General features: G+C 38.0%; 1 protein-coding gene across 2 annotated transcripts in view; it reads left to right on the plus strand.

Annotated features, from left to right (window-relative positions):
* The window catches only part of LNPEP (leucyl and cystinyl aminopeptidase), a 51,709-nt gene that overhangs the window by 30,933 nt on the left and 2,902 nt on the right, over positions 1-17,874 (plus strand). For both annotated transcript variants that reach the window (XM_064736159.1, XM_064736158.1), the window contains 12 exons: positions 404-524; positions 1,153-1,307; positions 1,638-1,751; positions 5,516-5,647; positions 8,365-8,496; positions 9,639-9,799; positions 12,294-12,382; positions 13,090-13,270; positions 13,977-14,133; positions 15,362-15,546; positions 16,203-16,364; positions 17,189-17,329. In XM_064736159.1, coding sequence (XP_064592229.1) covers positions 404-524; positions 1,153-1,307; positions 1,638-1,751; positions 5,516-5,647; positions 8,365-8,496; positions 9,639-9,799; positions 12,294-12,382; positions 13,090-13,270; positions 13,977-14,133; positions 15,362-15,546; positions 16,203-16,364; positions 17,189-17,329 — 1,730 coding nt within the window. The remainder of the gene's footprint in view (positions 1-403; positions 525-1,152; positions 1,308-1,637; positions 1,752-5,515; positions 5,648-8,364; positions 8,497-9,638; positions 9,800-12,293; positions 12,383-13,089; positions 13,271-13,976; positions 14,134-15,361; positions 15,547-16,202; positions 16,365-17,188; positions 17,330-17,874) is intronic.

Genomic DNA, 17,874 nt, shown 5'->3' on the forward strand with positions numbered 1-17,874 from the left:
AGAGAGAATTTCTTGCAGATTAGACTACTACTATCATACTGTATATAAATGCTGTCATAGACTAAAGATTGGTTGAGGCATACAGGGAAGGTCACTTAATAACTTATGAGGGATTTTAAAATTTGTGTCATGTAGATCCTTCTTGGACACATTCCTTAAAGCTCTCATCCTTGTATTGTTCTTGCATACACACAGGACAATGTCCCTGTATTTTGACCTGTTAATAGGCTCTAATAAGAAAAATCAGCTTTTTATGAGCAAGTTCATAACTACTCTATGTAATTTGTGTATGTACTTTCAATGTGTCTTACCTGTTTCAGGAACTTCTGCCATGTCCTCCTTCACTTCTAAATCTTTTGTAGCTGTAAGTTTCAAAATATTTTTTCTTCTCTGTTTGGACTAGGTATCTGTCTATGCCATACCGCAGCATCTAAACCAAGTTGGGTATGCCCTAGACACAGCAGTGAAGCTTCTGGAATTTTACCAAAAATACTTTTTTATGAAATACCCTCTTGAAAAATTAGGTAAGTTCTTTAAGACTTTTTTTTTTTTAATTAAAAAAAATAGAAGAAGCTCTGAAGTGAGAAATGTATGGGAATTTTCATATTTTAAAAAAGTATTACAATTATAAGATAAATAAAAAACCTAAATATATGTTTGTCTGGCTGCAAGTATTAAGTGATTCCCAGGCTGGAAAGCTTTTGTGAGCATTTGAAAACAAATTGCTTATATTTTTACATAAATTTACACAGAAGAATTTCTTTGGTGTTACTCAACTTAGTAGTGAGGAAATTCTCAATCTGTGTACCATTTTCACAACTGCAGGACCTGCAGCCCGACTCCTCTACATGCATTAGTTTGCCTGGAAAGATAGTGAAATGCAGTCTTTTAAGACACTACTTTTCAGTAGTGTACTTTCAGGCCATCTCATTTCTATGCTACTTTTGCTCATGCAGGATCCATAGGCAGGGTCTTGGTAAGTTATGTCAGAGTACTGCTAGAGAAACATCATTATAAATCTATGTGGCATCTGTACTTGGGATTTGAGTGTATGTCCACACTGCAGTGTTTAAATAATTAAAATAGGTAGTCTTGAAAGATAGCATTGGTTTAACTAGCAATTTTCAAAATCTTTTGTCAAATCTTTTCCAGATCTGGTAGCAATTCCTGATTTTCAATCTGGTGCAATGGAAAATTGGGGCTTGATCACCTTCCGAGAAACAACACTCTTATTTGACAATAGCACTTCTTCAGCAAGGGATAAAAAGCTAATAACTGCAGTGATAGCACATGAGCTTGCCCATCAGGTAATAGTCTGGGAAGTTGTTTGTTTTTTCTTTTTTAATTTCTTTGCTTTTTAAGTGCAGTTCTGTCCTTAAATTCACCCCTCCCCTCACTGTGACTGGGTAGTGCATTGTGTCTGTTTAGAAAACCTGCAGGTGTATTTTCTACAGCACAGCAGGCAGAGTTCAACTCTCATGCCATGCTTAAGGAGATGTTGCTGCAAAGGCTTCACTGTGGTTTTGACTGACCTTCATTTTGCCTTACCTTCATTTTAGATAAGGCAGAGGATTGATGGAGTACTTCTTATTTGATTTTAATTCTAAAAAAATAATGACGTTTTTGGTCTTTCTTAGTGGTTTGGCAATCTAGTAACTATGGAATGGTGGAATGATCTCTGGCTGAATGAGGGATTTGCCACATTCATGGAATACTTTGCCATGGAGGAGGTTTTTCCAGAATTACGTTCAGTAAGTAATTTCTATAGTCACATTTTCAGTACCTTCACTATTAGCTGTTTTTAAGTGCTGCCTAAAAATGATTGATACTTATAAACTGATATTAAAATTTATTTTGGGCACCATTGAGATCAAGCATCTCTGCTTTTGCATTTTATCATATTGGAAGTGATGAAAGGATTAAAAAAAAAGTGATAAAGGCTTTGAGAAAGGTACATTGTTCCTGTGGGTTGTAAATTTTTTTAGGTTTTTTTTTGATAGTAACCTACAGGCAGTCTGCTGTGTTTTGTGAAGGTTAAAGTGTTCTGTGTAAAATAGCAGGTGTTAAAACATGTATATGTCTGTGTATCAAATTATAACTTAAAATCTTTTTAGAAGTGCAGACATGCTGTTGAACAAGTTTGTCTACTTCTGCTTTTCCTAATAGACCTAGGAAGCATTAGGTTATTAAATATGCCTGAGGTTGCAATCACATGAAAGGAGCACAGTTGCCAGTCATGGTATAACCACATTTATTAAAAATGTACATAGCTTTTATAATATTTTCACCATTGGATCAGAACAGTGTGAGCCTGGAAAGCCAATAGTATAATTGTTAATAAATTTGCTAACAATTATTCAGTTCCCTAATAGCAAAATCAGACTTTTCTCTTAAAGATAAATGTTTATATAGTAGTTCTTTCTGCAAACTAGTGTGCATCTGCTGCTTGTTACATTTTTTAAAACTTTTATATCTCTTCTGCCGTGACTGAATAGTCTTTTCTTTCTCACTAAATGCTCTTTGTTATAAATTCCCTTTGTTTTCTTTCCCTACATGAAGTAACTCCTGTCTTCCCATCATTGTGGTACTTGCTTGTGTCTGAATCAGTTTGAATTTCACAAATGACCAGACCTGGCATAAAAATACCAAATGGTCCACCATCGAGGATTCTGGGTTACACTTAATACAAAGCACTACACCCACAAGCACTTCTGTTTACAAATATGGCTGAAGGATAGAATCTTTCTGATATAATAATGTAGTGATTACTTACTAACTCACTCAGGTGCTAAGTGACCTAGCTTTTCAGACACTGGAAAACCTGATGGATTCAAATTTGGTCTCTCTTTTCCAATGGAAAGGTATCAACTGCTGCTGTAAAACTTTCTTGTCAGTGAGAATGACAGGCAGATAAACAAAGGTTAGTGGAATTAAATGTAGAGGGTAGTGGAGAGACTAATTTTTCATTCTGGGTAGAGATAGCTCCAAGTAAAGGACATACCTGAGCCCTGAAATCAACCTCTAGGAGTGTTTACGAGATTTGCCTTAGTCATGGGATTAAACACCTGATTTGTACTGAGTGTTTCCTGCCTGGTAGGTATCATCGTCTTCTCAGCATTCTGGAGAAGTGTGAGTTTGAGTTCTTAAATCACTCTTATTAGTATTAAGAAACTTGAGTTGCTAACCTAGTAGAATTATTTTACAGCACTGGATGTTTCAAAACTTCTTCATTTGGTCTAGCTTGGTTGTTTAGTTGGATTGTCACCAAAAGTATGCAGCCATTCTGCTTGTTGGGGGCATATGTGCTGAGGGTGGGACAAAAAAGTAGTGTTCTTTTTTAACAAGGTGTCATGGTTTGAGCCTGGCACAAAGCCAGTGCCCCCCATGAAAATGCCCTCACCCTGGTGTCTGCTGTGAGATGTGACCAGGAATAAGCAAAACAGGCTCCAACTTAAACATAAAGAACACTTTATTACCTAAACTACAGGAAAATAGGGAAAGACCATAAGGAAAAAGAAAAAAAGAATTGAAAACCTTACAAAAAAAACCACTTTCCTCCTCCCCACTACCTGACTTTCCCAATCCGATACATTCTCCCAAAACACCAACTGCCCAGCCCGGCACGACACTTTAGTATACTCAAACTTCAGTTCATGAAGAGGAAAGGAGTCCTTCTTGTTCCATAGGCTTCTCCTGGAAACACACTGAAACCTCGTGTGCTTCTCTGTCACTTCGGCACCGCCCGGAAAAAAAAGTCCTTTTGCCGCTTGTGACATCTTCCTTCCATGCCCAGTGCTCTCACCACCGTGCATGGACCAGAGCTGCTTTTAGGGTTGTCTTTCAAGGATGCCTTGTCTCACTCCAAAAAGGCACAGTCTCTGCTTTGGGACATCTGTCCCCCCCATATTTTTCCAACCCCCTGGGGCCGGGGGGTCCTCACGAATGAACCCTCCTGGTTTTGAGCCACTGCTTCCCCCTAAATGCAGTCTCTGTGTCACAGGAACAACTGAGTCCATGGCCACAAGAAAAGTCCAGCCAAAAGGCCACTCCAAATCATCTCTCCCCATTCAATCATCTCCACGTTCTTCGGGCCAGGTCCTTGTCTCATCTCATCTCTCATCTCCCTTCTCATTCAGCTTCGAGGAGGATTAGCATTTTTTGCAAGGCCCCAATCATGAAAGAAAGGGGTTAAAACTTTCAGTCTCTGTCTGTCCCGGAACGATGATACTCCCACACGTGCTGCTGCTGCGGCCGGCCGGGCTGCACCCTTCCCCCCCGCTTCCTCCTCCTGGGCTGGCTGCGATCACATTCCGTCTCGCCGACTCTCCCTCTCTCTCCCTCCTGGGGGGGGGAATGGCTGCCCGATGTCTCTTGGGGCTCCTCCACCCTTCCATCCTTGAGAGCTTTCTCACCCCCATCTCTGTCCAGGCCCCGGGCCTACCGCATGGCTGCCCCTCCCCCGCCCAGCAGCAAGGCTGGACAGGGGAGGGTGATCTGACCTCTTCGCCGCGACGTCCCAAGAGAGCCTCCCAAGGGCAGTGCCCTGCTTTTTAACCCCTGTGTATTCTCGGAAGTGTGTCCAAACTTCACTGGCTACACCAGGTGTCAGTATGAAACTCAGAACATCCATTGGTTTGACCACAGCATCCCAGAATTCCCACTCCTTCCTGGTCAAACCACCACAAAGGACACATCTAACATCTATGTACTTCATTCCAAATGCTCTCTGACAAGCTGCCTTTACGAATATCTCTTTTCGTTGTTTGATGATCCTAGAATGTGTTTTGGTGAAAATAAAAGACATTACCCAGAACTTCTCCATTCAAGAAGAGTAGCCTTAACATTTTAAACTTTAACAGTTATTTTCATTGTATTTAACAGAGGGTTTTTGTGGGTTTGTTTGTTGTTATTGTTGGGGTTTTTGTTGTTTTTTTAACTCTCTACTGTACAGACAATTGTTTGCTTGCTTTGATGAAATGAAATGGACACATACCAATATGATGAACTTCTTTTCACTGTTTGGGGTCTTCTTGTTCTGGTACCAATCTGTTAAATTCTAATATCCCCATTCTAGAAGAAAAGAAGTAAAGATATTTTGGTAATCACCAAATTTATCAGCAGATAAACAGCTGCTTATATTTTCCGAAACATTATTATAATGAATTATTTCTCTAAACTTCATGACATGAAAGTCATCTTTTTGTACTCCCTACCTCCTGGAAATGAACTGAAAACAGTGGTGAAATTTGACACACACTTATTTAGAAGGTGCATTTTTGTCTAGTGCCATTGACACACTTGCCTGAGACAGGGGCTTAAAGGTCTGCATAATGATGCAAACTCAGAAGTGAGAATCCATTGCTAAAATGTGGCAGGGAAATAGCTTTTAGAAAAGGTATCCTGACAATTCTTTTTCTGCCTGGACAATGGAGGAGCAAAGCAGGGACAACTTTTACTTTTCTGCTTAACATGTACATTTCAGCTCCCTAAACAGCTAAAAATGTTTCCCTTCCAGGATGAAGATTTCCTTACTTTAATTTTCAAGGCTATGATGAAGGATGCCTTGAATTCTTCACATCCAGTCTCTTCTTCTGTTCAGTCTTCAGAGCAAATTGAGGAAATGTTTGATGCTCTTTCTTACATCAAGGTAACTGTAAAAATATTCCAAAATATTTGGAAAGTGACACATTAGCTATTGAAAATATTAATGTGGAATCACAAGTAAATAGGCATATGCTGACAGACCTTTGGTTATTTACACCCAACTCAAACAATGCAGGATTTCTCAATAGTGTTTTTGAGATCTGTGTAGCATTTAATTAGGAATTTATTATGTATATGTATTTGTTGCTTTACTTAACATCTTGTTCAGTGCTTGAGCACTAAATACAATACTCATGAAGATGTAAGAGGGGAACCAATAGATGAAGCAACATAACTGGTTAGGCATATATTCTTTTGGTAGCAGAATGTAACAAGTGGTTAAAAAAAGAGTGAAAACAAAACACCAAAGTAGTCACTCAATCTTATACTCTCTCTGGTTTAAAAAACCTCCAGGATTTTAGAGATAGCCTGAACTGGACGCTTGCCTCTGAATGCAAATTATTTTACTGCATATCCTGATTGTCTGAAATGCAGTTATTTATAATGTCTAGTGAGAGTTGTGTGTGAGGTAATGTTGTTATTAAAGCATCTTGGTGCCTTGCTTAAAAATGCATGAGAGAAGTACCTGTATTTGCAAAATTTTTATTCACATTATCTCAGATTTTAGATACCAGATTTTGGTAGTGTTGGAGGAAAGCCCTTTCTTTGTTCATTTTAGATTATCTGGCATTTTTTTCCATCACCATCATCTAATTAGAAGTCATGGGGACAGCTGTTTTCTGCTGAAAAATAGTCAAATACTGCATCTTCCTCTGCTCAGTGGAATGCAGTTCCCATGACAGTCTTGGTTTGTTTCCTTTTGCAAGTCTCAGCTGGTCAACACGTCTTGTCTGGCATCCTTGAATAGTCTGGGATGCCACATAGGCTTACGGTGGTGATGTGCTTCCATTTATTTTGGACTCTGCTCTCTCAGCTGCAAGAACAGATATTTGTGATTTTCAGGTTACCTTGGTTGCCAGATGAATTTGGATTCTCTCCTTTTATCAAAAGGCATGGCTGTTGTTTCATGCTTCAGAGGTGCTGTCTAAAGTAATTCCCTTTTTGGTGAGCTTCTGGAAGCTATGCATTTGGCAGAATCATGTCTGTAGCCAACTAACTTTAGAGATACAAATTATGACAGTCTTGGACTGATTGAAACTTCTCTATATAATTTTAATGGAAAAGTTTCCTAAGTGATTGGATTGGAGTTGCAGTCAATTAGTATAACATTATATTGGGAGAATTATTTTATTACTTCATTGCTACTGATAAGTATGTGCACATTTTGAATAGAATTGTACTAACCTACACCTTTAAGAGCTGATCAAAAGAGGTTTTGCACATCGTCAGAAATAGTGTTTTCACAGCTGCTTTCTGTGTTTCAGAGGATTTCATTGCATAGCTTTTCATTCATGCATGAAGTTCCTGTGTTATACTATTCTTGTCCTTATAGCTTAGGTAGAGTTCTTGGCAATTCATGTGAGAAGACACTTGTAATGTAGTCCCTGATAGGCAAAGGATTGTCTGTTACTGAATTGTACAATGTAATTTGTTTTACTGAACTACCAATTGACACAGATTAGGAGGTGACCTCTGCATTGTACTGTCTTGAACAGAAATAATTGTGCAATATTATTTTTAGTCCGACTGTTTTGCTGACTGTCAGTAAACCTAACACCCATGTGTGGGACAAGATCCACCTGGAAGGATATGACAGTAGGAAAAACAAGGAAGCAGAGCTGTAGGTCTAGTATAGATGCATACAGGAGGAGAAATAGTGGCCATATTATTAAAAACTGTAGTAAGGGCTATTCCTGACATTTGATGAGTAATAAATAACCAGGCTGCCTTCAGTTTCAGATAAGATGTTACTCACATTCCAGAACGTGCAACTGGAATGTGTGAGAACAATGCATTATCTCTATAAAATCTTCTCCTACTTGTTTCTTTCCTACAAATAGTACCAAAAATATAAAGTGTACCTTTAAACTGTTCTTGATCTATGTCTGCTCCTCTGTGTTCAGTTTTACAATATGGAGGTCCTCAGGCAAATTACTTATTGGTGGCTATGGAGGTCCTCAGGCAAATTACTTATTGGTGGCTTTCACACAGAAACATTCACAGCCCTTTTGATACTAAAACTATACTTTCTTTTTTTTCTTTACAAGATGTTGCTGTATTTAAACACATCAAAACATACTTGTTCTTCTGCAGTCAATTCCAGCCTACCAAGTGTATCTTACATTTTTAATGTATTTTTAGGTTTTTGATTCAAATGAACATCATATGACTGTTAAACACTTACTCACAAGTGCAGTTCTGTACCATACATATGAGTATTACTAAGGAAAAATGGCAGCCAGCAGACACATATCAGTAAGAAGGCAATATTTTTCAGATTATATTGATTGGAAAAAATGTCAAATTCTACTAGTCCATTTTGTAATTTAGTTTGAGCCTTTAAAATATTTTTCCCAAAGCAGTTGGGAAAAATTTTCAAACTACATTAGTGTTTTCTGTAACTGTATTTGGAGTTTGTGAAATAGTAAAAGAATATTTTCCCAAGGAAACTGAGTTTAAAGGTAGATATTTGAAGGTTATTATTTGGAATAAAATCTGCTAGCTTCTGATTTACTCCTGTGAAAGACCTATAATATGCATATGCTTTTAAAAGTTCTGTAACTTGAATTTACTGATAATTTTTTTTTTTTCTACCTAAAGGGGGCTTCACTTCTTTTGATGCTGAAGCATTATCTCACTAAGGATGTTTTCCAAGCTGGCATTGAGGTATACTTGCGTAATCACAGCTATGGAACTGCCCAGAGTGATGACCTATGGGACAGCATGAATGAGGTATCCATCTTGGACACACTGTTCTTTTTTTTTTCCCCTCAACTTCTCTAAAGAGTATCATAGGTTTTATTTATTTCCTTGTTGATTAAAAAGATAGGATAATAAACTGGAGGTAAGCACTCTGAATTTTTTGCTCATTTTATTCCAAAATTCTTTCATATAGGTAGGGAGAAGTTTACTGAAGCTTCTAGGACTACATTGCATACCATCCCAAAAAAGCACTATGAGTGAATATGTACTGCCCTGCATGTCCATCCAGAATGGACGTATCCTCTCTAGAATTACATGGGTAGTGTGTTAAGACCAGAATGAAAGTAATAAAATACAGGATAAGATTTGCTTTCAAGGAATAGCTATATCCAGCCTCACAGAGGTCTTGTATTGTGTTGTGTCTTGGATTACTCTCTACTAATGTAACTTTGTGATATCTTCTGTTTTAAAAAGTGTGATGAAATTTTAGGAAAGCAGACTGTACAGGCAGCTCTCAAATTATAAGGCAGGTATAAGGCTGTGTCTAATTTTAAAACTAGAGTAAAGGGGTCAGTAAAGCAAGGGCTTGGGTAGAAGAGAGTGAGGACTAGAGTCAGCAAGGCTGTGGGAATCAGAGAGGCCAAGGTAGGGAGAGTGGAGAGAAGTCAAGAAGGACAAGGGAAGGACTGAGGGTCTGGGGAGCTACAGATTATTGGCGGGAACTGAGTGCCAAGGAAGGTCATGGACTGGATCGTCTTTAGTACCATTATAGGGCACATACAGGACAACCAGGGAACCAGGCCCAGCCAGCATGGATTTAGGAGGGACAGGTCCTGCCTGACCAACCTGGTCTCCTTTTATGACCAGGTGACCCACCTGGTGGATGGCGGAAAGGCTGTGGATGTTGTCTACCTGACCTTCAGCAAAGCCTTTGATATTGTCTCCCACAGCATTTCCCTAGAAAAGCTGGCAGCTCATGGCCCGGGCAGGTGCACTCTTTATTGGGTTAAGAACTGTCTGGATGGCTGGGGCTCAAAGTGGAGGGAAATTTTCAAGTTCACTGTCAAAGTAGATTGTTTCCAGGTGCAAAATCATGCAACCACTTACTTGGTAATTTAAGAAGAAAATTAAGTGTTCTCCATTTGCTTTTTATGTTATGATTCTTTTTACAGATTACCAGTGGAACACTAGATGTAAAAAAAATGATGAAGACTTGGATTGTGCATAAAGGATTTCCTTTAGTCACAGTTGTCCGAAAGGGAAAGAATATTTCAGTACAACAGGAGAAATTCTTGTATCGTGTGGAACCGGAAAATTGGACATCAGATGCAAGGTTATTACCTTCTTAATACCTTTTATCCATTAAAAGTAAGCTGCTGTCTTAAGTTTGTACATCTTTCTGTCTTGTATTCAGGCATTTTAGTGTTTCCTTTGTAGGCAGGTAGTAACAGAGATTCATCTAGTATCTGCCTGAAGGTGCATGTCTATTTCCACTGAAACAACTGGTAAAAATCAGGGACACCCTTTGTAATCTGAATTACATGCATCCTTCTCCTGAAGCTTTTAAGCTTGACATCATGAGTTGGTTTTCAATACCAAAAGGCAGATCTCATAAGTAAAGGTTTCTTTACACTTGAGAAAGTTTTGTGTGTTTAACAAGACTCTAAAGAAAGGCTGGCTGCAGAAGTTTCACAGAAGTTAGACATGCATGTATCCTTCTTTAGAGCCTCTGCTTCTAACTTCCAAAATTCAGTTGTATGCTTTGGGCTTTGCTACAACAATGTAGAGAAAGTAGAATCAATGCTTTCTTGGCTTTGAAATTTTAAGATGACACTACTACATGACAACAAATGACTGAATGTACAACAGAGGCAATATCTATTGTACCAAAACCTAAAGGGAAATACATACACTGATACTGAAGAAGCAAAGATATGGCAGTTGGTAGTTTTAAAATTTTGTTTACTGCAAATGTAACTTACCGTATGACCCTTGACAGTGTCTTCTAACAAAAAATGTAAGTGTGAATTCTTTTGATATTTTGCTGGTTTTATTCAGTTTTTTAGATTTAACAGGAGCTAAGTCCATTGCATCACCTTGCAGAAAAATATGTCTGTGAAAGAAATTTGTCTCTTGAAATGTAGGAATTTAGAGGGCTCTGTTTTATTTTTGTTATGCAGAGAAAGAAAAGCAATGTGGAGTTGAAAGGTAAGGGAAGAAGGGAAGGATTTTTAAGCTAAGTAATTTCTGCTTCTAGTTTATGTAAATTTGGGACATGTATGAAAAGGTTCAGAAAAGGAATAGTTTATGTGAGTCATACATAGAGAGGACCCCTGTCAAAATCAGATTAATATGTGCAGCTTCTTTCATCCCACTTAGATTTATGTTTTTCTCTAAATAGCCAAGTCCTTATCATCGTTATGAGCCTCCTTAGCATTTTTCTTCCAGCTTGCAGTTCACTTAAGAAAGTCTTTGTGCTGTGCAATGATTTGAGTCTTGTACTTGGATAATTTTTTAAATTTTAGTTAAAACTTGTAAAAGATCAGAAAAACAACGTTAGACTCAGGATGAATAAAAATCATACTGGATGAATTTCTGATGCAGCCAGAGATTTACTGTCTGTATGATTTTGGACTAACCACCTAGTATGCTGGAACTGGGAAAGAAGTACTAGGAAAAGTGGAATGCATCAGGGACTAGTGCAGTTTCAGATCTTACCGGTGATGTATACAGTGGGATCAAGTGCTCCCACAGAGAATTTGTAGGTAACGCCAAGCCGAGTGGTCCAACAGCCAAGGAGTTGGTGTGGCGGGGAGAAGGGATACCATCCAGAGGAATCTGGACAGGTTTGAGCACTGGGTCCTTGGTCAGGCCAACCTCTGGTATCAACACAGGCTTGGGGATGAACAAATCAAGAGCAGCGTTGCAGTGGAGGACTTGGGGGAGTCATGGTACTGGGCACAGGCCAGCAGCGTGCATTCACAGCCCAGAATTCCAGATGTATCTTGTGCTGCATCCAAAGCCATATGAGCAGCAGGGGAGGGAGGGGATTCTGCCTCTTTACTCTGTTCTGGTGAGAGCCCACTTGGAGCCCTGCAGCCAGGTCAGGAAGGACATGGACCTGTTGGAGTGAGTCCAGAGTCGATTTACAAAAACAGTCAGATGGACATAACACCTCTCCTATATAAGGACATTCAGACAATTTGGGCTGTTCGCCCTGGAGAACAAAAGGATCTGGGGAAACCTCACTGCATTCTTTCAGGTACTTAAAGGAAAGATGGGAACAGACTTTTTATCAGGTCCTGTCATGATAGGACAAAGAATAATGGTTTTAAAATAAAAAAGGGTAGGTTTAGACTAGATACAAGGAATAGTATTTTTATGATAAGGGTGGTAGAACAGTGGCACTGGTGACTCAGAGGGGTGGTCGATGCCCCATCCCTGAAAACATTCAGGGCCAGGTTGAATGGGACTCTGAGCAACATGATCTAGTTGAAGGTGTTCCTACTTATTGCAGGGGACCTGAACTAGATGACCTTAAAAGGTCTCTTTGAATCTAGTCTGTTCTATAAAATTTACTCATTTTTTCAACATGGTGGGATTTAAAAAATAATTTCTGTACATGCTGTGTATTTATTGTTTCATCATATTCTGATTAGGTAAGGGAGATTTATACTTCATTGTACCCAGCATTCAGTGATGCTAGTATTATTAGTATACAAAATTATATACATTAAATTATATTACAGCAAATTAAATTGAAACAAACCATTCAAGGGAGAGAATATGTATCTAACTTGTCAGTAAACATTTTTTTTCCTTTGCAGTTACCTGTGGCATATTCCTCTCACTTACATAACAAATAGGTGCAACTTCACCCATTGCACTAATGCATATTTACTGGATCAGAAGTCAGGTATGTGACTAAAAGCTTTGGTAGTAAGTTAATTTTGTGTTACAGGTACATGATTTTTCTGAGAGCACCCTTGAGTATGATGTGAAGCTGAAGGCATACAGAGTACAAAATAATTTCAGAGATCTGGAGCAGAGCACTGCTGATGTTGTCATCATCAGAGAGCTGGTTGCCTGTAGCATTCTGTGTATAAATACATGACAGCAACTGGAACAGAATCATAGGTTTGAAATTTGTAAAAGCCTGTGCTTTTCATCACAATGCATACACACAGTCTCTCAAACTCTCAAAAGTTCTTTAGAGAGCGAGTTATGTGAAAGTTAATCTGCCAGGTTGCTGAAATGTTAGGAAGTAACTTTCCACTGAAATGTTTATTTTATTTAACTGTGTAGGAAAATACTGTATTTGGAACTGTCGGTGGGGCTGTTTGAAAGAACAGCTGGACAAAATGAGAAAAATTAACTGCTGCAACTTGGGGTGGACTGTGATAATGCTCATTCAGTCAGGTGTAGGAAGAGGGATGAGGAAGTACAGCCTGGAATTTTTAAACTGTCTTTCAAAACCTTCTTACTGGCTTTTCCTTTGTCATTATAGGGGAAAATAGTGGGAAATTGCTGTCTCTCTGGTACTAGTCTACTTCATAGACTTTGATTTGGACAAACAGTTGTTAAATGTTTGTTTCAGCTGATAACATATTGTCTGTCTACTAGCTGTCATTGAACTTCCAGAAGAGGTGGAATGGATAAAATTCAATGTGGACATGAATGGCTATTACATAGTACACTATGCTGAAGACTGGAAAACACTGATTGATCTCTTGAAAAAAAACCACACTGCTCTGAGTCCTAAAGACAGAGCAAATTTGATCAACAATATCTTCAACCTTGCACGGTAAGACTTTGGCATTGGAAGAGGTATTTAATATGTGTTTCAAGTTTTTTCCAAGTCAGTGAAGATCAGATTTAGTTTCTAGAGACAGCTCCTTTAGAGGAAGTTTAACTCAGTCTTCAATAGCCTTGTTGGAACTGTTCACTGATGCTCTAGATGTTATCTCCCTCTTCTTTATAGCATCATCTGTTTGTTTGGATCACAGAGAGTCACATGATAGTTTCCATTTGTGGAAGATACTGTTTTCTTTAGTGTCCAGTAATCTGCCTGCTAACTGTTTTCCTGTACTCTAGTGCTTCACTTTAGAAAAGTAAGCTATTTCCCTCTTAAATTTTTACTGGTGCCCTCTCATGTGTTTCACCACCACTATCAGAAGCAGGTGAGGTGGAACATACTGGATTGTCTTTTTGGAAACTGCTATTCTATCTGAATACCCTTATTTGTGGTAAATATTTTCAGACATCCTTGCCACACTTCCTTACCCATTTCCAATTTTTAACTGGAGGCATGTTAGTGGCCATTGTTGCTTTGTTGTAATCTTGCTGAAGTTAACATGTGAATATTTCTACATCTAAGTTATTTCTTATGTCACCCCCTCTATTCACTTCTCTCTCTGTTAGTGTAATAGAAAGCATCACTTCTGATTTGTTTCAGGAAGTGCTTCTTTTTTTTGTAATCCATTTTAATGTTTGTGTTCATTGACCCATAGTCTAGGAAGAGAGTCTCTGGAAAAGGCCTTTGAGTTGATTGATTACCTCAACAAAGAGAACAGCACTGCACCACTTACTCAAGCTTTGTTCCAGCTGAGTTTTATATACAGCCTTGTAGACAAAAAAGGTGAACAACAACTGGCAGCACGAGTCATGGTATGTCTTAGGTTTTCATAAATGATAATTCTAAGTAATTAGCTGTAATGTTCTTTATAGTTACATTCTCTTTTTACATGTTGACTGCTGAACATATTCATTAATTTTACTAAGTTGAATGGGGATTCTGGAGAGTTGCCAGTCTTGCCAGCTTTTTCTAATGGTCTCTTACCAGAATGCTACATTTTTTGCACCAGCTTATTACTCTCTCCTACCCCTGTTTCCGTACCGTACACACATGCCCCAAAATGTTTTGTAGGGAGTGTGTGCTTTGTAGAGAGACAAGATAAAAAACTGGAACTGTTTTCTGTAGAAATAGAAACACAAGGATGGTTGTCATTGTCCTGTTCCAGTGGTGTAAAGAAATAATGCAATGTAATTCTACAGACTTGACAGTGAAATCAATATTGTAGGTTCAGTTCTTGATGAGTATATATCTTTCATTTCTCTGTATACCTTCTTATTATGGAGCTTCTTGTCCATATTCATCTACTGGTTTAAAATGACCTTTGCTGCTTTGCAGTATAAAACATCAGTAAAGTGAGTCTATAAGAAAATTATTAAATTATTAGATAAAATAGCAGACATTTTTTTCTTTATGCTAGGAAGGGATAATTAATGAGTGCTTAAGGAAACATAAGGAAAAAAGCAATGTTTTAATTTACCTAAAGTTGTTAAGAATCTGCTATAAACAGCCCAAGCTCTGGGTTGCAATGCAGTGTCTATACAGTTTTATTTAAGTTCAAAATTTTCAGCTGAAATATGGTGGCTGATCACACATCTGGCTGTGGTTTTGGCAAGCTACAGAACTACAAAACTGAAGGGTGTTTGGCCTATAGACATACAAAAGTTGTTTCTTTGTCCTAAATGAAGGAGTATTTACTGTGACTTGGTGAAGTTAAAAGCAGTTGAACATACAGAAGTTGTAGTGCTTGTAATTGTAAGCTGACTACAGGAGGCTCAGAGAGGAGTCTTCAGTTTCCATGTGCAGTTTAACATGTAATCTGGCCCATCTTTCAGATTTATGTGATATCTGATACTCATTCCTACAGTTAAGAAATAGCATGTGTAAGTTGTAGTATATAGATGAAAAACTACCATATTTAGCTTCCACAGTTCAAAAGCTCAACCTTTTAATTTTTATTTTTTCTTACTTTAAACTAATTTTCTATATAGAAAGTCCTCTTGGAAGGGATTAGCTATTGCTAGTAACTTTTTCCTCCTTTAGCACAGGATAGAGCACTTGCTTGGAGATAAAATGGATCAACAGCACTGGACAGATGATGGGACCCTGTCGGAACGAGAGCTCCGGTCAACACTGCTGGCTTTTGCCTGCACCCATGATATAAGAAACTGTAGAACAACTGCTGCTAGGATGTTTGAGACTTGGATGGAGTCTAATGGAACAGTAAGGTACCACAAAAACTGAGCTTCTACTTCTTTTTCCCATCTCCTTTCTTGTTACATTGCCACCATTGTACTTGGGAAAAGCACCCCAACAGCAAACAGAACAATCAAAAAAAAACCCCACCACACCACTACAACCAACTTAGTATTGATGAAGACTGTGATTCTGTCTTAAACTGTTCCATGTGTAGAAGTAATAGCTGTTTCACAATGAGAGAGTGACTGTGCTAGACTTGTCTCCATTCTCATTTAAACTGCAAAACCAGCCATAAATATTTTTTCATCTGCATTTCCTGAGCTGCATGCTGAAAGAACATTAGTGGCAAAGCCAAAGCACACGTTTTTATCATGCAGAATTCCTTCTGCTGTGGATCCATGTGCATTTTTAACTGTAGAAAATTCTCAATTTTGTGTACAATTTACTTTGTTTTCATTCACTTGTAGCTAAATGATTTGCTTTTTCCTAGTGACTGAAAGTATTAGATTGGCATGAATTCAGTAATGCCAAATCTTAACAATTGCTACAGAATCAAGTTGCTCCAAAGAGAGGCATCTCCTTCAAGTTAATATTTTAATTTTGTGACTTCTTTCTTCTTTCCTCAGGTGAGCATTTTTGTACCCCCTATGTTTATTTCTTTTGTTGTTTTTGTTTTTCCCTGTAGTCTGCCTAGTGATGTTATGAAAGCCATATTTGCAGTTGGTGCCAAGTCTGATGATGGCTGGGAATTCCTCCTGAAGATGTATTTCTCTTCAGTTTCTGAAGCAGAGAAAAGCAAAATGATTGAAGCCTTGGCCAGCACAGAAGATGCCAGAAAGCTGATCTGGTATGAAGGAGCCAAAAAGTTGTATGCTGTGTAAATTACAAGTGATAAAATCTTCCAGGAAAAGTGCATTTCCTTTTTTCTATTGTTGAAAAAATTTCTGGTTGCTAAAGAAGATCCATCCAAATGTTTTGCACAGGCTTCCATAAACACAAAGAACCTTGTATTTTTCACTTAAAAATAACTTATGTAACAGAGCAACACAAAAAATGAATATGCATAAAGAAAAAAAGAATTTAACTTACAGGCTTTGCACTACTGGTAACACAGAATTTCAGATTTTGCAGTGCAGGTAGCAAAATTGCAGACTGCTCTATAGAGCCTTAAAAGATGGATAAATATTTATAATCAAAATAATAACTAGTTGAGGTATATTTGTTGTTTGGGTTTTTTTGCTCTTCTTTTTTCCATTTCTTTATTTGAGTGAAAATTTGACTTTACATTATGTTCCTCTTTGTAGACTAAATCTTAATGCAGCATGGACAATGCAGACTTGTCTGCTAATTTCATCTTCAGCTTCCCTCTCTTACATCTTCAGTGTGTTGTTTTTCTTTTACAAGTTATTAGAATTTACTTCATCTTTTCCAAGCCCAGTGAAAATTCAGGTACTTGCTAAGGTCATTCTGACTTCTGGAAATTAAATTTACTTCTTAAGTAAATAGAGTTGTTGTAATAAAATGTAACATTGATTTCTTCCAGGTGCTAGAATTTCCTTGCTTGATGTGTTATATCATTTTTCCATCTAAATGAGGACTTTTGGGAAACCCATGTGAACATATGAATCATGGGGATTTTTCCTGTCTCTTTGCATATGCTTTGTCTCCTAGGCTAATGCAGAACAGTCTTGAAGGAGAAATCATCAGGTCACAGGAGCTTTCACATATCATATCAACCGTTAGCCAGAGTTTGCCTGGATATTTGCTGGCCTGGGACTTCGTCAAAGAGAACTGGGAAAAGCTTACACGAAAGTAAGGCTTTTCATGCAGCTGAAACTTTCAACCTCACAGTGGCAAAAGCACATGTTTCTTTGTTTCAAACAAGACCATAAATATGAGTGTTCATATAAGAATGTTCATATTAAAATTCTAAACCATGTTTTAAAATCAGAGTTTGCAAATATAACTTGCTATATTAAATTTGAACTCCCAACAATCATCCTAGAGCCTCACAGTAATTCTGAACAATCTTGATCCTAATTTGTCTTGAAAGGTTGCTGTCTCTAAAATGATTGGTTCAGTTGAAAGATATTTATGTGGATCAAACAGATTCAAATGGATTCCAGGGAAATAATTCCGCATTTATATTTTCTGAATTGCCACTCCTAAAACCAAGTAACCAAAATATCCCACTTGCTTCAGAAATATGTTGTCTTTCATTGTCCTTGAAGGATACTCAGCAGGAAAGCTGGCCCCCCAAGTCTTCAGAAAGCCAACAATACTAGAAACGTCCGTTTCTAAATCCCAGATTTGATTTTAAATAGTTTCATTCTGATTGAACAGTTTCTCCTCTATGA

This window comes from Zonotrichia leucophrys, chromosome Z (genome assembly GCF_028769735.1).
Source record: "Zonotrichia leucophrys gambelii isolate GWCS_2022_RI chromosome Z, RI_Zleu_2.0, whole genome shotgun sequence".
NCBI lineage: Eukaryota > Metazoa > Chordata > Aves > Passeriformes > Passerellidae > Zonotrichia > Zonotrichia leucophrys.